Here is a 24,468-nt window from a genome sequence, read left to right as displayed (position 1 = left end):
CCATGTAAAATTTCCGGAAAAATGTCTGAAATTCACCGGAAAGTTTCTGACCCTTTGCAACCCTAGACACACACAATATAGTGAAATTTAAACTGTCATCTACAGTGCCTTCGGAAAGTGTTCAGACCCCTTGACTTTCCACATTTTGTTACGTTACAGCCTTAATCTAAAATGGATAAAACATTTTAAAAATCCTCAGCAATTTACACAAAATACCCCATAATGACAGAGCAAAAACAGGTTTTTAGACATTTTTAAAAATGTATTAAAACAAAAACATAAGTATTCAGACCCTTTGATATGAGACTCGAAATTGAGCTCAGGTGCATCCTGTTTCCATTGATCATTCTTGAGATGTTTCTACAACTTGATTGGAGTCCACTTGTGCTAAATTCAATTGATTGGAAAGGCGCACACCTGTCTATATAAGGTCCCACATCTGACAGTGCATGTCAGAGCAAAAAACAAGCCATGAGGTCGAAGGAATTATCCGTAGAGCTCCGAGACAGGATTGTGTCAAGGCACAGATCTGGGGAAGGGTACCAAAACATTTCTGCAGTCTTGAAGGTTCCCAAGAACACAGTGGCCTCCCTCATTCATAAATGGAAGAAGTTTGAAACCACCAAGACTCTTCCTAGTGCTGGCCGCCTGGCAAAACTGAGCAATCAGGGTAGAAGGGCCTTGGTCAGGGAGGTGACCAAGAACCTGATGGTCACTCTGTCAGAGCTCCAGAGTTCCTCTGTGGAGATGGGAGAACCATCCAGAAGGACAACCATCTCTGCAGCACTCCACCAATCAGGCCTTTATGGTAGAGTGGCCAGACAAAAGCCACTCCTCAGTAAAACGGTACATGACAGCCCATTTGGAGTTTCCCAAAAGGCACCTAAAGACTCTCAGACCATGACAAACAAGATTATCTGGTCTGATGAAACCAAGATTAAACTCTTTGGCCTGAATGCCAAGCGTCACGTCTGGAGGAAACCTGGCACCATCCCTACGGTGAAGCATGGTGGTGGCAGCATCATGCTGTGGGGATGTTTTTCAGTGGCTGGGATTGGGAGACTAGTCAGGATCGAGGCAAAGATGAACCGAGCAAAGTACAGAGAGATCCTTGATGAAAACCTGCTCCAGTGCGCTCAGGACCTCAGACTGGGGCGAAGGTTCACCTTCCAACAGAACAGAGATCCTAAGCACACAGCCAAGACAATGCAGGAGTGGCTTTGGTACAAGTCTCTGAATGTCCTTGAGTGGCCCAGCCAGAACCCGGACTTGAACCCGATTGAACATCTATGGAGAGACCTGAAAATAGCTGTGCAGCAATGCTCCCCATCCAACCTGACAAAGCTTGAGAGGATCTGCAGAGAAGAATAGGAGAAACTCCCCAAATACAGGTGTGCCAAGCTTGTCGAATGTCGTCGACATTGACATGATATCATTAGCATAACTTACTACAATATACATGTAGATGGTCATCTATACAGTGATCTATCTTGACATGAACATATTGCCACTGACATGACTGACTTATACAATATACATCTAGTTATCTATACTGACACACACCATGTGTCTGCCTGATCTCCTTCTGTGTTTCCTGTGAACAGCTACTAGTGTATAAACCTGAGAGAGGCATTCAGGGCAGCCAAATTACATGCTGTCACTGTGAACCACCGGCTATGCAGTGATGTTGTACACACATACACACACACACACACACGCACACAAACACACACGTGGGTGGTTCGACGGGTCAATCTGGAGCATGACAGGAGTCTTCGTTGCTCCTAGTGATTACTTACCCACACACACAAACAAGCAAGCAAAGACACAGAGATGCCTGTGTTATACTGGCTTATGGAAGTGGCCTAGGGAGAGGATTAGAGTTGAGAATACACACTCACACACACACACACACACACACACACACACACATTACACTATCTGTCTGGGTTTGAGTCCATGACCTCTGCCCCCTCCTTGTCCCCTGGCACTGACTACCCCTTGCTTCTCTGGCTTCACCCACCCCCTCTACACCCTTTGGCAGTGACAAGTGAAAGTGGAGCCAGCCTGGGGAATTACCAGCCACTTTACTGAGGCTGGGGTCTAGCCAACAGAAGCTGCCCCTGCCCTATATGTGTGTATGTATGTGTGTGTGTGACGGCCCCTTGGTTGTCCTTCCCTCTGGGCAAAAAGCTGTTAGCCTACATTAGTCTTACCATTAGTCCTATCATTAGTCCTCCCATTAGTCCTATCATTAGTCCTACCATTAGTCTTACCATTAGTCCTCCCATTAGTCCTCCCATTAGTCCTACCATTAGTCCTACCATTAGTCTTACCATTAGTCCGATCATTAGTCCTACCACTAGTCTTATGTTTGATGTATTAGAATAATTGATTATGCTTATGTTATATTAATAGAAGGGGAGGGGTTATAAGACCCCTCCCTCCTTACATTTATAGGGTCCTAGACTACAGATGAACAATATATATATTCATTATATAGTTTTAGAATTGTTCCACAGTTGTTCTCTCTCTCTCTCTCTCTCTCTCTCTCATAATGTGTGACTGAGACAGAACTCTGCAGGGGAGTGTGGGAGATAAGAGACTACTCAGACATTCCACAATAAATCAACTTTGGGGAGGGGACATTTATTGCCTAGCTTTTAGATAAACACTGAAACTCTATGTTTGTATAGCTATGGATGCAGGGTTTTGGTCTCAGAAGTAAAAAGGTAATGATGCAGTCAGTGACATCACTAAGGCGGGACTTCGGTTTAATAAAACAACTTGAGACCTTTTGTTTGATGCAGAACTTACTCAGCAACATTCGTGCTATGTTCCTGTTTGCCAACTTCTGTCTGCAATTACATTAATAAAGGTTTTTGAATTATTTAATTAAAGATATTGTCATAATGCTAATTTCACCAATGAGTAACTGATTGATAAGGAAACGAGGAAACGAACCCTAACAGTCCTATCATTAGTCCTACCATTAGTCCTAACATTAGTCCTACCATTAGTCCTACCATTAGTCCTAATATTAGTGTACTAGTGCCTAGTAATGGGCTTTAAGAGTAGAGGAGGACCATATCCTCACATCTCCCACTAGCATTTAGCCTGTGTGTGGATATTGATGTCTTGAATGGGAACGGGTTTCCACTCAGCACACACACACACACACACACACACACACACACACACGAATAGACACATCCATGCACGCGCATGCGCACACACACTCCATTGAGAATTGAGCTAATGATCATATGTGCTGGTTTGACTTGCAAATGCATGTCTGTCTACGTCCTGTTTGTGAGAGAGAGAGAGAGAGAGAGAGAGAGAGAGAGAGAGAGGGCTTGTGTGTGGAGGAGTGTGTGTGTGTGTGTGTGTGTGTGTGTGTGTGTGTGTGTGTGTGTGTGTGTGTGTGTGTGTGTGTGTGTGTGTGTGTGTGTGTGTGTGTGTGTGTATGTATGTGTATATGTATGTATGTGTATATACTGTTTGTCTGAATGCATACATTCTGTGTGTATGGCTGTCCGAAAGAGATTCTGATTATTATGATAATTGTTTTTTTACAAGAAAAGGCCATAAGGTCCTCATGGAATAACAGGAACATTCATACGCTGTTCCTAGAATTCAGCATCTCTGCTCAAACTTCTAAGAAAATGTCTTCTAGAACGTTGTAACACTTTATGGTGTTTAATCAGGTTTTTAGTACTATGGCCCATGTCAACCTTGGTGGAATTATCTCTGATGGTCACAAGAGACAGAAGGGTTCCATAGAGCAGGGTTCTGCCCCCCCCCCCCCCCCAAAAAAAAATGTGCAAGCAGGGAGGGGGCCCAGGACCTAGGAGGGGGAGGGGGAGATTAACTAGACACGATTTGCTTCCTGTAGTAAGTGAATATAATCCCCTTAGGAAAAAGTAGTTACTGCCTTCTGTCATACAGCATGAGCTAATGCATCAAATTGTAACTTGATATTCCATTAGTCTCCTGCATTAGGCATAGGGGCTAAGGCTAGCCAATTTAGAACATAGTTTATTTTCATTTGTTTGTAAAATATTATGTACCTTTAAATATATCATTTTACTAGTTTAAAGCTTAGTTGCTACATCCCCTTTTGGAACGATAAATGAATAATACCCATTGATTATTGAAGAATATAATTTGCCTCATGAGCTTAGTTCAACTGTTGTGGGCCTACCCCATCAGAACCCAAAATATAAGCTTGTTTAACTCCAATGTTTGTAAACAAAATAAATGTAAACACTGTATAGCCTCACTGTATAGCCTCACTGTATAGCCTTTGTAAACAATATAAATGTAAACACAGTATAGCCTCAAAACATAGTTAAAACTATATTGTTGACATCACGGATGTCTTTGCATCGATAGATCTAACGTTCTGAATTTGATAGTAGTTACATTTCTCCAGGCCCATCCCTAAACGTTTTACAAAAACAAAAGCAGGGAGTCGCTTTGTTTTTGTTTCTTTTAAGGACTCTCGCTTTAATGTCTTTTTTTTCCGTGATCCAATTTTTTACCGAAAATATTTGAAACAAGAAAGTTCTCACCTGGAGCCTCCGACGTCGAATGATTCCAGAGTCATCCATGGCACTGGCGGGAACATGCGAGTCGCGTGCTTTGGAGTAGTATCACCTGGTCTCGTGGCCCGGTGTGGTCACCTGGTGTCTCCAGGTAACGGGACAGGGCATGGAGTTCCCGCGTGGCACTGGCCAAGAACACTCCCGTCTCTCTCCTCTTCACTGGTGCGACAAAGCCTCTAGTCTGCTCAACTCACAAACCAAAAACCCATTCCGCCAGACTAACATCTGGTCCTGTACCCTAAACTACTGTTCTAGCAAGTGCTAATGAAGCAAGTTCCTGAAGGTACCAGCATGACCTAATGTCCTTAATACATTGGACTATAGAGAGGAGCCTGAAGTAGCCTAGTCGAATTTTAATTGTGGCCTACTTTTTAAAATGTAGGCTAACACACATTAAATTAAAATATATAGACAGAAATAGCGTATCAATTATGGAAAGTACTTTAGGTTAAAAGTAGTGCACCTTCAGTAGTGGATTTAAATATGCAGGTTTTCATATGATTATAATTCTTCAATTATTTGATTGAATGTCTGTTGTTTATTTCCATGTTTGTGTTTATTCCTATGGTGATGTTTTCATTGCACTGTGGCTGTCCATTCACTTCAGCACTTCGGGATTTCTGTCCTGTGTTGAATTAATCTGGTGTCCAAAAGCCCCCTTTATAACGCATTTGTTGTTATAATAGCCTAATGTAGACTACTGTAAACTACTAGCATATGCAATGGAGAAACACGCCATATAGGCTACAATCATAGCTACAGTAAAATGTATGCAGATTGAACCTCAGCGCGCAGATCAAGCGACACGTGTACGCATCTTCGAATCCTCCCAACACGCAAACCCCATCCGGTACACTCGTTTGACATCTGTTCGATGTTCTATGGATTCCCATAAGGAGCAAAACACGCAACCTTATACATTCATTTCTGATCCATGCTGAATACTACCCCAGAGTTTACTGCTTAAAACAAAAGCGTTTTGCTCGCTTTTTCGTGTATAATCCTTGTGTTATCCCACAGATTAGGGCTATTAGCTACATACCGTTTCCTCATCTCATCCGCGCGCAGGTGCTGCCATATTATTTTCTGAACGTGTCACTCTCATCCCTTATAGTTTTAATATCCACTGTATAATGATGTTTACCCTGAAGACGAAGTGGTTTGTAATATATATCGTGATATATCTCTCGCCATTCCATTCCCTACCTCCCACCTCCTTCTAAACACAACGGAATCACTTTTGGTTTGTTAACCCCTCAGCGACCAGATTTCCCCTCCCTCCCTTGAATCTCCTCGCCATTCTCCATAGTGGAGAGAAATGTAGGTCCTATAGCCAGCCATATGTAATGTAGGTATGTATCACTTTAAGGGACAGGCATTGTTGTATTAAACCTTAATATGAAAGAAAGAAGTCAGAGCCATCTGCAGCTATATAAATCATGATGTGAAATGTTAAATAGTTAACAGTCAAGTTAATTGAACATAATGTCCTACGAAAAATAAAGCAAACCTTCAGTTGCTTAAAATATGAATTATGAACCATAGATAAGACTTCCCTTTCATCCCATGACACTGCAGTATTACATATTACTGTCTCACAGAGTTTAGGTCTACCTTCAGAACATTCACTGTCTGTCACCTTAGGAGGAACATTACACAACCAAACTCCCACCATTTGTTAAGGTTAAAGGGTTAAAGGGTTATGAGGATTGTTAGATATTAACAAGGCTATATCTATCTCCAAGTGGGCAGCTTTGACCTGTTTTTAGCCCTGATTTGGTAATTGGATACGCTAACAAGTCATATACAGTACAGTTTAATTAGATCTTTAGAAAGAGGAGAGGCTCTGTGATACAATATGTTTTTTATTAGATTTTTCAAGCTAAATTTGTTGCCTAATTAACCTCTGGTGGCAGAGCATTCCGTGATGACATAGCTCTATACATACACTACCGGTCAAATGTTTTAGAACACCTACTCATTCAAAGGTTTTACTTTATTTTTACTATTTTCTACATTGTAGAATAATAGTGAATACATCAAAACTATGAAATAACACATATTGAATAATGTAGTCACCAAAAAAGTGTTAAACAAACAAATCAAAATATATTTTATATTTGAGATTCTTCAAATAGCCACCCTTTGCCTTGATGACAGCTTTTGCACACTCTTGGCATTCTCTCAACCAGCTTCACCTGGAATGCTTTTCCAACAGTCTTGAAGGAGTTCTCACATATGCTGAGCACTTGTTGGTTGCTTTCCCTTCACTCTGAGGCCCGACTCATCCCAAACCATCTCAATTTGGTTGAGGTCGGGGGATTGTGGAGGTCCAGTCATCTGATGCAGCACTCCATCACTCTCCTTCTTGGTAAAATAGCCCTTACACAGCCTGTAGGTGTGTTGGGTCATTGTCCAGCTGAAAAACAAATGATAGTCCCACTAAGATGGGATAGCGTATCGCTGCAGAATGTTGTGGTAGCCATGCTGGTTAAGTGTGCCTTGAATTTTAAATAAATCACTGAAAGTGTCCCCAGCAAAGCACCCCCACACCATAACACCTCCTCCTCCAAGCTTTACTGTGGGAAATACACATGCGGAGATCATCCGTTCACCCACACCGCTTCTCACAAAGACACGGCGATTTGAACCAAAAATCTCAAATTTGGACTTCCACTGGTTTAATGTGTTTCTTGGCCAATTGTGTTTCTTGGCCCAAGCACGTCTCTTCTTCTTATTTGTGTCCTTTAGTAGTGGTTTCTTTGCAGCAATTCGACCATGAAGGCCTGATTGACACAGTCTCCTCTAAACAGGTGATGTTGAGATTTTTCTGTTACTTGAACTCTGTGAAGCATTTATTTGGGCTGCAGTTTCTGAGGCTGGTAACTCTAATGAAGTTATCCTCTGAAGCAGAGGTAACTCTGGGTCTTCCTTTCCTGTGGCGGTCCTCATGAGAGCCAGTTTCATCATAGCACTTGATGGTTTTTGTTACTGCACTTGAATAAACTTTCAAAATTCTTGAAATATTGACTGACCTTTATGTCTTAAAGTAATGATGGACTGTCGTTTCTCTTTGCTTATTTGAGCTGTTCTTGCCATCATATGGACTTGGTCTTTTACCAAATAGGGCTATCTTCTGTATACCCCCACTACTTTGTCACAACACAACTGATTGGCTCAAACACATTAAGAAGGAAAGAAATTCCACAAATTAACTTTTAAGGCATACCTGTTAATTGAAATGCATTCCAGGTGACTACCTCATGAAGCTGGTTGAGAGAATGCCAAGAGTGTGCAAAACTGTCATCAAGGCAAAGGGTGGCTATTTGAATAATCTCAAATATAAAATATATTTTGATTTGTTAAACACTGTTTTTGTTACTACATGATTCCATATGTTATTTCATAGTTTTGATGTCTTTACTACAATTCTACAATGTAGAAAATAGTAAAAATGAAGAAAAACTTGAACGAGGAGGTGTTCTAAAATGTTGACCTGTAGTGTAACTGAGCGACGCATTAAATCTGTTTATGGGTACCATGAAGAAACCCATAGTGGCGTGTCTGGTGGGGTATTCGGAAAGTATTCAGACCCCTTAACTTTTTCCACATTTTGTTAGGTTACAGCCTGATTCTAAAATGTATTTAAAAAAAATTATAAATTACCTCATCAATCTCCACACACTACCCCGTAAAGACAAAGCAAAAACAGGTTTTTAGAAATGTTTGTCAATTTATAAAAAATAAAAAACGGAAATATCAAATTTACATAAGTATTCAGACCCTTTACTCAGTACTTTGTTGAAGCACCTTTGGCAGCAATTACAGCCTTGAGTCTTCTTCGGTATGACGCTACAAGCTTGGCACACCTGTATTTGGGGAGTTTCTCCCATTCTTCTCTGCAGGTTGGATGGGGAGCTTCGCTGCACAGTTATTTTCAGGTCTCTCCAGAGATGTTCGATCGGGGTAAAGTGCAGGATCTGGCTGGGTCACTCAAGGACATTCAGAGAATTGTCTCGAAGCCACACCTGCATTGTGTTGGCTGTGTGCTTAGGGTCGTTGTCCTGTTGGAAGGTGAACCTTGCCTCAGTCTGAGGTCCTGAGCCCACTGGAGCAGGTTTTCATCAAGGACCTCTCTGTGCTTTGCTCCGTTCATCTTTCCCGCAATCCTGACTAGTCTCCCAGTCCTTGCCACTGAAAAACATCCCCACAGCATGATGCTGCCACCACCATGCTTCACCGTAGGGATGGTGCCAGGTTTCCTCCAAACGTGACGCTTGGCATTCAGGCCAAAGAGTTCAATCTTGGTTTCATCAGACCAGATAATCTTGTTTCTCATGGTCTGATAGACTTTAGGTGCCTTTTGGAAAACTCAAAGGGGACTGTCATGTGCCTGTTACTGAGGAGTGGCTTCTGTCTGGCCAATCTACCATACTGGCCTGATTGGTGGGGTGCTGCATAGATGGTTGTCCTTCTGGAAGGTTCTCCCATCTCCACAGAGGAACTCTGGAGCCCTGTCACCATCAGGTTCTTGGTCACCTCCATGACCAATGCCCTTCTCCCCGGATTGCTCAGTTCTAAGAAGAGTCTTGGTGGTTCCAAACTTCTTCCATCTAACAATGATGGAGGCCACTGTATTTTTGGGGACCTTCAATGCTGCAGAAATGTTTTGGTACCATTCACCAGATCTGTGCCTCAACACAATCCTGTCTCGGAGCTCTACCGGACAATTCCTTCGACCTCATGGCTTGGTTTTTGCTCTGACATGCTCTGTCAACTATGGGACCTTATACAGACAGGTGTGTGCCTTTCCAAATCATGTCCAATCAAATCAATTTACCACAGGTGGAGTCAATCAAGTTGTAGAAACATCTCAAGGATGGTCAATGGAAACAGGATGCACCTGAGCTCAATTTCAAGTCTCATATCAAAGGGTCTGAATACTTGTGTAAATAAGGTATTTCTGTTTTTTATTTGTAATACATTTGTTAATATTTCAAAAACACAGTTTTTGCTTTGTCATTATGGGGTATTGTGTGTAGTTTGATTAGACATATAAAAAGAAAAAGAGATTTCAGAATAAGGCTGTAACTTAACAAAATGTGGAAAGGTCAAGGGGTCTGAACACTTTCAGAATGCACTGTATGTCTGTTTGAAATGTATGCAAATAAATGATACAAGTGGTTAGGCATTTTCAACATACAAGTGTTTCTTAAAAAGACTAGAGAGTACGTGTTCAATTACTCCTCAACCCTCAGCCATGAAAGACTATCATGCATGTTGTTGATGTTAGTTCTGTGTGTGCAGTTAAGGGCAAGGTGTGCTGCTCTGTTTTGAGCCAATTGCAGCTTTGATAGGTCTTTCTTTGCTGCACCTGACCATATTACCGGACAGTAATCAAGATGGGACACTGTCAGACCCTGAACAACTAGTACAGTTGATCTTTGTGTTAAAAACGCAGAACATATTTTTTTAACAGACATGCCTCTCCCATCTTCACAACAACTTTGTTAATATGTGGACACACACATTCTTATAGGCTTTGATTAAAGACATGGTAAATAGGGGTGGCAATGCAGTCTGCTACCATTTCTTATTCATTTCCCATCTAGGCTGTCTATACCTGGTGTTAATGCAGTCTGCTACCATTCCTTAATCATTTCCCATCTAGGCTGTTTATACCTGGCGTTAATATAGTCTGCTACCATTCCTTAATCATTTCCCATCTAGGCTGTTTATACCTGGTGTTAATATAGTCTGCTACCATTCCTTAATCATTTCCCATCTAGGCTGTCTATACCTGGTGTTAATATAGTCTGCTACCATTCCTTAATCATTTCCCATCTAGGCTGTTTATACCTGGCGTTAATACAGTCTGCTACCATTCCTTAATCATTTCCCATCTAGGCTGTCTATACCTGGTGTTAATATAGTCTGCTACCATTCCTTAATCATTTCCCATCTAGGCTGTCTATACCTGGTGTTAATATAGTCTGCTACCATTCCTTAATCATTTCCCATCTAGGCTGTCTATACCTGGTGGCTTATCATTATCGATGGATAACAATTGGTTTTTCCACCCCTTCCACACAAACTTGACCAAATTCAAAACAGCAATCATTTTCTTTCATTATTAGATCTTCAATACACAAATATGATGGTTCAATGTTCAATGTTGTCATTTCACTTCTTGAAATTATTGGCCATATCAAAAGATTTTGTTATAAATGACCCATCAACCTAGTGATTTGAGTGACCATTGACTTGGTGTTCTAGTTCTCTCTGTCACCAAGGTTACTGGATGAGGACAAGGGCATGTTGCTGAGGGAAAGACAAGTCCAACGTTCATCATGCCCACATAATGTGATACAGTATAAGTATATATTTAATGTCCGTATGACATTTCATTGTTAAACCTTGCCACAATATAAGAGATGCTTACATCAGACACACTTGCAAAGCGTACACACGCAAGCTCTCTCTCAATCTCAAACCATGCCAATGAAAAATGAAATGGTTTAAGAATGTCAAACTGTTGTTGCCTTAACAAAAGCTTCATCCTCCAGTAAAAAAATGTGTAAAATACACACAATTCTCAGCCAATTTAAGAGGGCAGCTGGTTCCGATCCAGGTTTATAGGGCTGAAGACAGAGGGACTTAGTGGCTTTTAGCATCATTGCCTTAATGGTCTGTCTGTCTGTCTGTCTGTCTGTCTGTCTGTCTGTCTGTCTGTCTGTCTGTCTGTCTGTCTGTCTGTCTGTCTGTCTGTCTGTCTGTCTGTCTGTCTGTCTGTCTGTCTGTCTGTCTGTCTGTCTGTCTGTCTGCTGTCTGTCTGTCTGTCTGTCTGTCTGTGTGTGTGTGTGTCTGTGTGTGTGTATGTGTGTACAACATCACTGCATGGCCGGTGGTTCACAGTGACAGCATGTAATTTGGCTGCCCTGAATACCTCTCTCAGGTTTATCCACTAGTAGCTGTTCACAGGAAACACAGAAGGAGATCAGGCAGACACATGGTGTGTGTCAGTATAGATAACTGGATGTGTGTGTGTGTGTGTGTGTGTGTGTGTGTGTGTGTGTGTGTGTGTGTGTGTGTGTGTGTGTGTGTGTGTGTGTGTGTGTGTGTGTGTGTGTGTGTGTGTGTGTGTGTGTGTGTGTGTGTGTCTGGTTTAGAGACTCTCACTCTGGGATTTAGCTGCTCTTGATAGATTGGTCTGGGTCTTCTGTCTGTGAACAACCGACTTTCAAAGACACACAGACACAGACACACACACACATTCAGGAACTGAAATTAACCTGGGCTGCTATTGTCATAAAACCATGACAATGAAAAAAGTTTAATATTTTAACAATATCGAACTGTTGTTGTCTTAACAAAAGCTTCAAACTCCTCCTGCATAGACAGTCTGCTAGTATAAAAAAAAAACGAAATGGGATCCTAGACTACTACCAAGTTGCCTGTTTGTCTAATTCATCCCGAATATGTAGCAACACTTTTCCTCTTCAATAATGAATAGGAGACATGTTTATTTGACATTTTCATGTTCATTAGGAACTATTGGGATGGAAGGAAACCCAGCATACCCGAATGGCCCAATGGAATAAAGCCTTAGTGAAAGTCCCCATACACCGCATTCCAACTAGGTCACAGTGCATACCGTGCCATAGTGCTCAAAGGGGTGATGTCATCCCCTAAATGATGCATGTGGGGGTTGGGGTAACAAACAACTTGACAAGGCAAAGCCCTTGGAATATTTAGAATGTGTTTTTTTATCTTTTCTCCCTCTCCTCATTCAGTGTCTACAACAAGGGCCACATCACCTCACATCACTTCAGAAGATAGCTGACATTCTTCCCTTTAGTTTGTATTGGGAACCCTTCTTGGTTCCAGGTAGAACCTGTCGTGGTTCCAGGTTGAACTCTTTTGGGTTCCATGTAGAACCCTCTGTGTAATGGGTTCTACATGGAACCAAAATTAGTTCTTCAAAGGGTTCTCCTATGGGGACAGCTGAAGGACCCTTTTAAGTTCTAGATAGCACCTTTTTTTCTAATAGTTTAGCAACAACAAGTAACATGATGCAGAGCGTATTCAGTGAATACAAGTACAACAACAACATTGTCAGGTGGGCTAATCAGAGCTAGTGGTGTGTGTCAGTGAGTTAGAGCAGAAACTAGCTTTTTGTTACAGTGATGTTCTGTACATTGTGTTCTTTTCATTGCGCTCTGATTCTAGTGTTTGGCAGTGTGTATACACAGGCACGCATATACAGATGTAGGATCTTCATTTCAGCCAGTTTGCTACAGCAGGAAAATAATCCTGCAGCAACAGGAAATTAGAATTTTTATGTGGATTCTAATTAATGGACATGTTTTTGTAGGGGTTGATACATTTTTCTTTTGGGCAAATCAAGTCTGACATTTTAAAGTGGAAATGACAAACTTTAGAAGCCTTAAATACACTACAAGTTTGCATTTCCTGCGGTGCATGAAAATTCTTAAGGCATACACACACACAAAGACACTAACACAGGCCACACAGGCCACACGCACACACACTCCTCTTCTTCTCTGTGTGGAAGTGGGTCACAGACTACAGCTTTGCTAAATGCCTGAGAGAAGAGAAGAGGCACTAAATAAAATACCAGCAGACTACAAGTCCCACGGGAGAACCATCGTCAGTCAGACTCCATAGACTAGAGGGAGAAAGAGAGAGAGAGAGAAGAGAGAGAGGAGGGAAAGATGGAGAGAGAGAGGGAATGAGGGAGAGAGAAACAGAAAGAGAACAAAAGGGGAGGAGAGGGAAAGAGAGATGAGGGGAGATAAAGACAGAGAGAGAAGGGGTGGAGAGGGAAAGAGAGATGAGGGGAGATAAAGACAGAGAGAGAGAAGGGGTGGAGAGGGAAAGAGAGATGAGGGGAGATAAAGACAGAGAGAGAAGGGGTGGAGAGGGAAAGAGAGATGAGGGGAGATAAAGACAGAGAGAGAGAAGGGGTGGAGAGGGAAAGAGAGATGAGGGGAGATAAAGACAGAGAGAGAAGGGGTGGAGAGGGAAAGAGAGATGAGGGGAGATAAAGACAGAGAGAGAGAAGGGGTGGAGAGGGAAAGAGAGATGAGGGGAGATAAAGACAGAGAGAGAAGGGGTGGAGAGGGAAAGAGAGATGAGGGGAGATAAAGACAGAGAGAGAAGGGGTGGAGAGGGAAAGAGAGATGAGGGGAGATAAAGACAGAGAGAGAGAAGGGGTGGAGAGGGAAAGAGAGATGAGGGGAGATAAAGACAGAGAGAGAGAAGGGGTGGAGAGGGAAAGAGAGATGAGGGGAGATAAAGACAGAGAGAGAGAAGGGGTGGAGAGGGAAAGAGAGATGAGGGGAGATAAAGACAGAGAGAGAGAAGGGGTGGAGAGGGAAAGAGAGATGAGGGGAGATAAAGACAGAGAGAGAGAAGGGGTGGAGAGGGAAAGAGAGATGAGGGGAGATAAAGACAGAGAGAGAGAAGGGGTGGAGAGGAGAGAAACAGAGTGAGGAGGTGATGGAGTTCAAAATAAAACTGTCTTCCTTCCTCCTCATTTCCTTTCCTTGATCTGCAACAGCAGGTGGCATAGTTGACATCTGACATAATGCTCAGACCTATCAGATCATTACAGAGACAAGGAGAATGTTAGTGAATCAGATACAGAAATAGGAGTGGATGGAAGACAATTGGAATTGGAACGGGAAGGTAGATTTGAAGAGTTTATTTCCAAAACGCTATTTACACAAATGTTTCCCATTTGTGTTTTTACATCAGAAATGAATGCTTATGGGTAGCTTTATTTGTTTGTAAAATATTACTGTTTTCCAGATTTTAAATGAATAGGTTTCAGATGTGTATTAAAATGGGTTTTGTTGCAAAATGCTATATATCCTTTGTTTAGCTGGAATGGAATGTTTGTATCCTGTATATTTAACATAAACATTCAACCCATCATAAATCTAGCCTCATGCTATAGTGTTTGGTTAGACTTAGGTCTCGTCCGAGATGGCACCCTATTCTCTATATAGTGCACTACTTTTGACCAGAGCCCAGATCTCATATTACTGTTTTGATAAATGTTTAAATACACTATATATATATATATATATAAAAGTATGTGGACACATCTTCAAATTAGTACATTCGGCTATTTCTGCCACACACGTTGCTCTAAAATCAAACACACAGCGATGCAATCTCCATAGACAAACATTGGCAGTAGAATGGCCCATACTGAAGAGCTCAGTGACTTTCAAAATGGCACCGTCATAGGATGCCACCTTTCTAACAAGTCAGTTAGTTAAATTTCTGTCCTGCTAGAGCTGCCCCGGTCAACTGTAAGTGCTGTTATTGTGAAGCGGAAACGTCTAGGAGCAACAACGGCTCAGCCGCGAAGTGGTAGGCCATACAATCTCACCGAACGGGACCGCCGAGTGCTGAAGCACATAGCGCATAAAAATCGTCTGTCCTTGGTGGCAACACTCACTGCTGAGTTCCAAACTGCCTCTGGACGCAACGTCAGCACAAGAACTGTTAATCGGGAGCTTCATAAAATGGGTTTCCATGGCCGTGTAGCCACACACAAGCCTAAGATCACCATGCGCAATGCCAAGCATTGGCTGGAGTGGTGTAAAGCTCACCGCCATTGGACTCTGGAGCAGTGAAAATGCGTTTTCTGGAGTGATGAATCACGCTTCACCATCGAGCAGTCCGACGGACGCATCTGGGTTTAGCGGATGCCAGTAGAATGCTACCTGCCCAAATGCATAGAGCCAACTGTAAAGTTTGGTGGAGGAGGGATAATGGTCTGGGCTGTTCTTCATGGTTCAGGCTAGGCCCATTAGTTCCAGTGAAGGGAAATCTTAACGCTACAGCATACAAAGACATTCTAAAAGATTCTGTGCTTCCAAGTTTGTGACAACCATTTGGGAAAGGCCTTTTCCTGTTTCAGCATGACAGTGGCCCCGTGCACAAAGCAAGGTCCATACAGAAATAGTTTTTCGAGATCGGTGTGGAAGAACTTGACTGGCCTGCACAGCGCCCTGACCTCAACCCCATCAAACACCTTTGGGAGGAATTGGAACGCCGACTGCGAGCCGGGCCTAATCACCCAATACTCCTCACTAATACTCTTGTGGCTGAATGGAAGCAAGTCCCCGCAGCAATGTTCCAACATCTAGTGGAAAGACTTCCCAGAAGAGTGGAGGCTGTTATAGCAACAAAGGGGGGGGACCAACTCCATATTAATGCCTATGATTTTGGAATGAGATGTTCAAAGAGTAAGTGTCCACATACTTTTGGTCATGTAGTGTATATATTTGTTTCAAATATTGATGTCACAAATGTATTATTTGAAAATGTAATGAAGAAATGTATAATTTGTCTCCAGTCATTTGTTTCCAGTTGTGACATGGTTGTAGGCCTCTCCCTGGCTCTACCTGGCTGTGACATCTGTTGTAGGCATTTACCTGGCTGTAACATCTGTTGTAGGCCTCTACCTGGCTGTGACATCTGTTGTAGGCATCTACCTGGCTGTACCTGCCTGTGACATCTGTTGTAGGCCTCTCCCTGGCTCTACCTGGCTGTGACATCTGTTGTAGGCATTTACCTGGCTGTAACATCTGTTGTAGGCCTCTACCTGGCTGTGAGATCTGTTGTAGGCATCTACCTGGCTCTACCTCGCTGTAACATCTGTTGTAGGCCTCTACCTGGCTCTACCTGGCTGTGACATCTGTTGTAGGCCTCTACCTGGCTCTACCTGGCTGTGACATCTGTTGTAGGCATTTACCTGGCTGTAACATCTGTTGTAGGCCTCTCCCTGGCTCTACCTGGCTGTGACATCTGTTGTAGGCATTTACCTGGCTGTAACATCTGTTGTAGGCCTCTACCTGGCTGTGAGATCTGTTGTAGGCATCTACCTGGCTCTACCTCGCTGTAACATCTGTTGTAGGCCTCTACCTGGCTCTACCTGGCTGTGACATCTGTTGTAGGCCTCCACCTGGCTCTACCTGGCTGTGACATCTGCTGGAGGCCTGTACCTGGCTGTGACATCTGTTGTAGCCCTCTACCTGGCTGTGACATCTGTTGTAGGCCTCCACCTGGCTCTACCTGGCTGTGACATCTGTTGTAGCCCTCTACCTGGCTGTGACATCTGTTGTAGGCCTCCACCTGGCTCTACCTGGCTGTGACATCTGTTGTAGCCCTCTACCTGGCTGTGACATCTGTTGTAGGCCTCTACCTTGCTCTACCTGGCTGTGACATCTGTTGTAGGCCACTACATGGCTGTGACATCTGTTGTAGGCCTCTACCTGGCTGTGACATCTGTTGTAGGCCACTACATGGCTGTGACATCTGTTGTAGGCCTCTACCTGGCTCTACCTGGCAGTGACATCTGTTATAGGCCTCTACCGGGCTGTGACATCTGTTGTAGCCCTCTACCTGGCTGTGACATCTGTTGTAGGCCTCCACCTGGCTCTACCTGGCTGTGACATCTGTTGTAGCCCTCTACCTGGCTGTGACATCTGTTGTAGGCCTCCACCTGGCTCTACCTGGCTGTGACATCTGTTGTAGCCCTCTACCTGGCTGTGACATCTGTTGTAGGCCTCTACCTTGCTCTACCTGGCTGTGACATCTGTTGTAGGCCACTACATGGCTGTGACATCTGTTGTAGGCCTCTACCTGGCTGTGACATCTGTTGTAGGCCACTACATGGCTGTGACATCTGTTGTAGGCCTCTACCTGGCTCTACCTGGCAGTGACATCTGTTATAGGCCTCTACCGGGCTGTGACATCTGTTGTAGGCGTCTACCTGACTGTGACATCTGTTGTAGGCCTCTACCTGGCTCTACCTGACTGTGACATCTGTTGTAGCCCTCTACCTGGCTCTACCTGGCTGTGACATCTGTTGTAGGCCTCTACCTGGCTCTACCTGGCTGTGACATCTGCTGGAGGCCTGTACCTGGCTGTGACATCTGCTGGAGGCCTGTACCTGGCTGTGACATCTGTTGTAGCCCTCTACCTGGCTGTGACATCTGTTGTAGGCCTCCACCTGGCTCTACCTGGCTGTGACATCTGTTGTAGCCCTCTACCTGGCTGTGACATCTGTTGTAGGCCTCCACCTGGCTCTACCTGGCTGTGACATCTGTTGTAGCCCTCTACCTGGCTGTGACATCTGTTGTAGGCCTCTGCCTTGCTCTACCTGGCTGTGACATCTGTTGTAGGCCACTACATGGCTGTGACATCTGTTGTAGGCCTCTACCTGGCTGTGACATCTGTTGTAGGCCACTACATGGCTGTGACATCTGTTGTAGGCCTCTACCTGGCTCTACCTGGCAGTGACATCTGTTATAGGCCTCTACCGGGCTGTGACATCTGTTGTAGGCGTCTACCTGACTGTGACATCTGTTGTAGGCCTCTACCTGGCTCTACCTGACTGTGACATCTGTTGTAGCCCTCTACCTGGCTCTACCTGGCTGTGACATCTGTTGTAGGCCTCTACCTGGCTCTACCTGGCTGTGACATCTGCTGGAGGCCTGTACCTGGCTGTGATATCTGCTGGAGGCCTGTACCTGGCTGTGACATCTGTTGTAGGCCTCTACCTGGCTCTACCTGGCTGTGACATCTGCTGGAGGCCTGTACCTGGCTGTGACATCTGCTGGAGGCCTGTACCTGGCTGTGACATCTGTTGTAGGCCTCTACCTGGCTCTACCTGGCTGTGATATCTGTTGTAGGCATCTACCTGGCTGTGACATCTGTTGTAGGCCTCTATGTGGCTGTGACATCTGCTGGAGGCCTGTACCTGGCTGTGACATCTGTTGTAGACCTGTACCTGGCAGTGACATCTGTTGTAGACCTGTACCTGGCTGTGTTAAAGACTCGTACTACTCCATCCCTTCCCCTCATCTCTGACTGTGAAGGTGTCCCTTTGTACACAGCCTGATACCATAATACACTTTAATCTCTCTCTCTCTCCCTCTCTCCCACTCTCCTACTCTCTTCCTCCCTCCCTCCCTCCCTCCAAGACATCAGAACATCACAGGAGCAGTGACTAACAGCATGTCACCATAACCCACTGGGCTTTATTGATGTCTACATCATCCACAGTGATTACTGTATTACATTGTCACACAAGGTGGTTTACACGCAATACATATTGACTACAGTGCAACAGCAGCACCTTGTGGTAGAGGGGTGTCCCTGCAGTAAGACAGACCATGGGGTTATTCATCTCGGAAATACAGCATTTCAATTTCGTGTAATTCTGCAAATTAGATGTTACCTAGTCTGTCCACACAAGATTCTCATGAGGTGAATCTCAAATGAAAATCAAATCATAAGTATTTTCTTGACATGTATATTTTCTAAGGGTTTTATGTATGTTTGGTATAGTGAAGAGGACACAGGAAAGGAGGGAGAGTTTGCGAGTCAAAAGACCATGGGTCAGATTCGAACCCATGCCGACTCCGGTAGCACTCGGATGTACATGCGTGTCGGGTTTCGCAGCACTAACCGCTAGGACAGCAAAACTATTTTATTGCGTCCTCTCTCCTCGCCACCATCTCGCCATCTGTTGGAAGGCAACGATGAGGATAGCAGGGCTCTTTCAGTAGGCAATTTATTGACACTACAACATGTCATAGATCGGAGATCTAATAGGAGGATTTAATCCAGATAGATCCATGTCTTCCAGATCATTTGCCTGAGTCAGTGTGGACCAGGTGGTCCTTGACACAGAATCACTTGGAATTTCACTTGGAATGTCTACTAATGTCTCTTAACCTGGGACTCTGTTCTTTAACTTGAGATCTATGTAACTCATCTCTATTCTTTTGAACTGGGCATGACCTGATCTGACCCCCAGAGTATGTATTGCACAGGCATGTCTAGCTAACTGGAAATGTTCCCTCTCTTCTATTCCATCCAAACCAATAGATTACCATGGTGGCCAGTGATGAATTGGATATGGCGTGCATGCCATGGACACAATACAACCAGAAAGGATGGAGAAATCAGATACTCTATGGTGTGTCTGAAATGGCACCCTATATACCATATAAGAGAAAGGGGGATACCTAGTCAGTTGTAGAACTGAATGCATTCAACTGAAATGTGTCTTCCACATTTAACCCAACCCCTCTGAATAGTGCATTACACATCTCTGAATCCCGACTGATCATGTATCGTGTTCATAGCTCCTGTGTCATCAGTGTTGTCCTACTCATACTATTTGATCCTATCTCCAGGGTGGTGTCATAAAGGGACTTTAAACATAGGCCTATGCATCAGGGGTCAGATTTAGCCTGTTGTTCACAATGCCTTGATCATCACTTAAATCCTAACACATCTTCTATGGGCACCACCTGGCTGGTGATGTATTATTGCTTGTAGCTACATTATGAAAAACTGCAATCATGGTTGGGGTCAATTCCCATTTCAATTCCAGTCAATTCAGAAAGTAAACCAAATTCTAATTGCACATTTTCCTCATTGAAAATGGAAAAGCATTGAAGAGAATTGGAATTGGGTTTACTTTCTGGAATTGAAATGGTATTGACCCAAACCCTGACTGGAATGAATCTGATGCTGAGACAATAGATGGTGGCGTATGATAAACTGGGTAGCATAATGGTCGCTGGTTCGAATCCCAGAGCCGACTAGGTGACAATCTGCCAATGTGCCCTTGAGCAAGGCATTTAACCCTAATTGCTCTTGTAGGTCGCTCTTGATCAGAGCTTCTGTTAAATGACAAAAATGTGCAAATGTGAAACACCCTAAAACCTGGCGATTTTGTGTAATTTTCCATAACAGAAGGTTCTCCCAGGTTCAGAGGCCTAATGTCACGACTCATGATGTGTTCAGTGTTCTATGCCAGAAGCGGAAAAGAACAGCCAACATACCAATCTCATTAATACAATTAAGAGCCGCGGGGATTAGGGACCGTGGACCCGGCGTTGCCTAGGTTACCGAGGTAGCCCTATTCCTGGCGCCATGACGCTGTCCGCCGTGCTGAAAGCATGAGCTAAGGACCGATGTTTCTGCTGTATTGCTGCTATATAACGGCCTACGATTCGAACGTTGCACCTGGTGAGTTATCGTAACTTATTTGGTTAGGTTCCAACTTCCCAGTCACCTCGATGCATCTTCTGGTCCCAAAACCGTACATTGCCTTGTTTTCTGTGAGGGGAGCACGGTTACCGTATACATGTTTATTTCGCCACTGACACGCGATCCTATTGCACTGATTTAATTAGCCACTGTTTTTATCAAGTTCTGTTCAAGGAAGAAAAAATGTGGCTTGTAGGGGAATTTATGACTGTTAGACAAGACACGTGACCTAATCTCACCTATGCCACTGGTTTTACATAAGTGTTTTTCCTTTCTTTATTAGGACAAGCACAGACATTAGCCTATATAAAACGAGCAATATTAGATAATAAAGCCCCTCATTTGGATGGCTAGGTAGCTTACTCTCTTGACCTGACCTGTACCATTTCCTTCTCTCGTTTTCTGTGGGTGTTAGTGTGTTATGTTTTCCACTTTATGAACCCCAGGAGGACCACCAGAGGGGTATACTACAAAGCAGGAGCAATAACTTAGCCAGCTAACTTGCCTGAATATTTTAAGATAAGCTTAGAATAGGTATGGTCTAACTGATTCAACAACCAAAAACACATATCTAAGTTCAGCTTTCTTAATGAACCAGAATATCAATAGTTATATCTGGATGTTTAATGAAGTTATCTGACTAACTCATTGAACGTGCTTTGAAGAATACCCTCTTATGTCTCTACCAGAGGTTAGGTCAGGACGATACTGGATCGAGAGGCCAGGGAGTCCTACTCGCGTTAATACAGTGGACAACACATAAACACCCACAGCAACAGAAGGAAATGCTATCCTCTGATCGTCTCCATTCACCTCTGACAGTTTGGCACAGCAGCGGTTGTTCCAATACTATTAAACCCATTGAGTGACTTTGGCCACTGATGCTGGTGTTGTCACCTTACTTTTATTAATCTGATGACTGTTATTTATCTAATCAGCTAACTACGTTTAATTGTTACCCGATTCAATTAATCATGTAACCATTAACTCATTAGGATTTGGGGCACCACGAGAGGGGTTCTTTAAAGAGTTGCCATCTACCGAGTTAAACTCTAAAGGTCTTTACCTATCACATCCATAAACAGTCAACGTATTAATTATTACCTCGTATCATATCATCATTCTGGACAGTCATAACCTTGTATCTGGAAAACCCAGAGCCTTACTTATGATTCAGTACTACACAAAATGGTTTAATTATTTATTTACTAGTTAACTAAATGGTAACACAGGATAAACATACACACTTAATACATAAGAAACAGGTCCCTAGCGGACTGACAACAATATGGCTGCTTGTTACAAAAAGACATGGCGAGGGTGAGAGAGAGAAAGAAAGGGACAAAGACACTTAACGTTGGTACATTTAGAAACTACTCTCACTTTGCACACGAACCACCGCCGCTTGGAGTAAGCAATCATGAATGTATTTACATGAAAATCCTTTGTTTCTCTCGGTAGACAGGGTCTTCTTGGAAAGGGTGTTGGGCCTTTTTGCTGCACGCTTGTAAGGCTCTGATTGTCCAAAAGGGGTCTCCACCCATCTTCTACTGTTGTTCTCCTTTGCAGTCGTCCGGTATCCGGTGACTTGTCGTGTAGTCCTGAGCAGAACTACAGAGTTCATTCTACTTCCATTCACTCTGGAAGATGCTTCTTGAAGATAGGCTAGCCGGCCGTGTTGATGGTTCCCAGTGGGGTGATGAGAGTAATGGAATCTGATGGTTTGAAGAGAGTAGTAGAATTGTCCCACTTAAATTCGTTTTTCTAGATACTTTACTTAGGACAGCTAATAAGCCGTACCTGTGATTGTCCGGGAGGGGGGTTTATCATCTCTACCTCGTGTTGAGATTCAGAGTTCAAACCACTTTAAACGTGAGCTGCAGCTCAATGTCTCTCTGGTCTGATATGGTAATTCTTTACCCATAATTTCATACAGTTTGTTAGAAAGGGCGGTTCTGTCAGGCTGACACGCTCTCTGACCTCACTCAGGGGCGTGTCTTGTCACTGTGCAAAGTTATGTAAAACTATTATCTCTTATGGCTCCTAAAATCATGTCACTCTCTTAACAAAAATACTTTAATCATTTTTCATATAGCATGCACATCGCAGAGGATGGAAACTTCGTACTTATAGTGTGTATACTTTTCAAGTTACAGTATTTCCTTTATAACATTTGTAATGACATCACAATATAACATTAGTGTTATTTTAGGTCACCTCTGCCCATTCCCCATGTTCTATGTTAGAAATTATCTTCAATAGTTGCATTTGAAAGTTTTAGATTTTTGGTGGGAAAAATCTTCTTCTGGTGAACATTGGAGAGGGAGATGCTGAATGTTCGGTCCTTGATTTACAATGAACCCCCACCAGTTCCCCCCCCCCCCCCCCCCCCTCTGCAGGTGAGAGGGGGTCTGCTTGAAGTTATTTATTGCAAAGCTGATCTGACCTATTTGGATCCTCACAGGACAGTCATGACACTGATAAAGCTTAGCCCTCTCCAATGTCAGCCAGTTGTCCTAATCTATTTACAATCACATTGACGGAGCTGGACACAGACAGCGCTAACTCAGAGGGATTTGAGGTAGAGCTCCATGGGAACAGGCTTGGGAGGTTATAAAAGGCAGACAGGAGAGACTAGAGGGATCAAGGCTGAACTAGGACATTACTTACTGTGTGGACTGTAGACTGGATGTTTACCTGCTTCCAGAAGTGGCAGTCAGTGTTGAGTTTCCAGGCCCAGAAACAGCTCTCGAAGTTGGCCGGTGGACCTAGCCTTCAGTCTCTGGATGAATGCCTGACTGAGCTCCAGCTGAGAGAGAGAGATCCAGGCAGAGACTGTTGAACGCCAGCTCCAGAAGCAGCTCTCGGAGTGGGCAAGTGGATTTAGCCTCCTCCAGTCCCTGGATGTTTGCCTGAGCTCCACTGGACCAAAGAGAGTCCCAGCCCCAGAAGCAGCTCTTTGCGGGGCAAGAGGACTTAACCATCAGCTCCAGAAGTATCTGAGCTCCAGTCTCTACCAGACCACCAGAGAAATCCATGGAGCCCATTGCCCAGACCATGGCGGCCCAGGCTGCAGACCCTGACTCCCTCCCCAGGAGGGCCATGAAGGTAGCCCCCAGAGGGGCCTCCACACAGTTTGTAGGCACATCCATCATCATCCTCTCCTCCTTCGCTGTGTCCACTGTGGCTATGAACATGGGGAAGAAGATAGTGGATTCCAAGCAGAAGGGCAATGAAGGCTAACGGACAATGAATAGGCTAGCTAACGCCTTAGTTACGTAGCTGAACACTTGTGCTAACTTGTTATTGTATGTATTTTGGTCATACCTATAGACACCTGTGTTGACTAGTGTCTGCTGAATAAAGCCCAGAAGAAAACTTGGTGAGATGCAGGGGATTTCAATTTACCCGAGTCACACTCAACTCCCCAGGGGGAAAACAGAAGATGGAATTTCTGAAGATTATATAAGACGCATGATGTAAACCTGGTTGCCATGTCAACAAGAGGATGCCCAAGACTGAATGAGTTGAGTTCAGAGATTCAGAGGCAGAAAATTACCAGCGGACACTTGATGCGATGCCAAACTCGCTATCTTTTTAGTTAACAAGACAATAGTCAGACTTGTGTACCTAATCTATTGCGTATAAATGTAACTTACACAACGGTCTCTTTATTTACTCTACGCAAATATCACTGGTATTTTCTCAGGGAAACTCAGTATAGTATATCTTGTATTAATGTGCATTGTGC

General features: G+C 43.7%; 1 protein-coding gene across 1 annotated transcript in view; it reads right to left on the bottom strand.

Annotated features, from left to right (window-relative positions):
• Positions 1 to 5,831, bottom strand: part of LOC106564511 (microtubule-associated serine/threonine-protein kinase 1) — an 85,628-nt gene extending 79,797 nt beyond the window's left edge. The window contains exon 1 of the mRNA XM_045691045.2: positions 4,575 to 5,831. Within this exon, the coding sequence (XP_045547001.2) occupies positions 4,575 to 4,613 (39 nt within the window). The 5' untranslated portion in view covers positions 4,614 to 5,831. The remainder of the gene's footprint in view (positions 1 to 4,574) is intronic.
• Between the last annotated feature and the right edge of the window lie 18,637 nt (positions 5,832 to 24,468).

The sequence above is a fragment of the Salmo salar genome, chromosome 12 (genome assembly GCF_965601325.2).
Source record: "Salmo salar chromosome 12, fSalSal1, whole genome shotgun sequence".
Lineage (NCBI taxonomy): Eukaryota > Metazoa > Chordata > Actinopteri > Salmoniformes > Salmonidae > Salmo > Salmo salar.
Note: the sequence above shows the minus strand (reverse complement) of the source record. Positions and strands in the feature narration are given on the sequence as shown.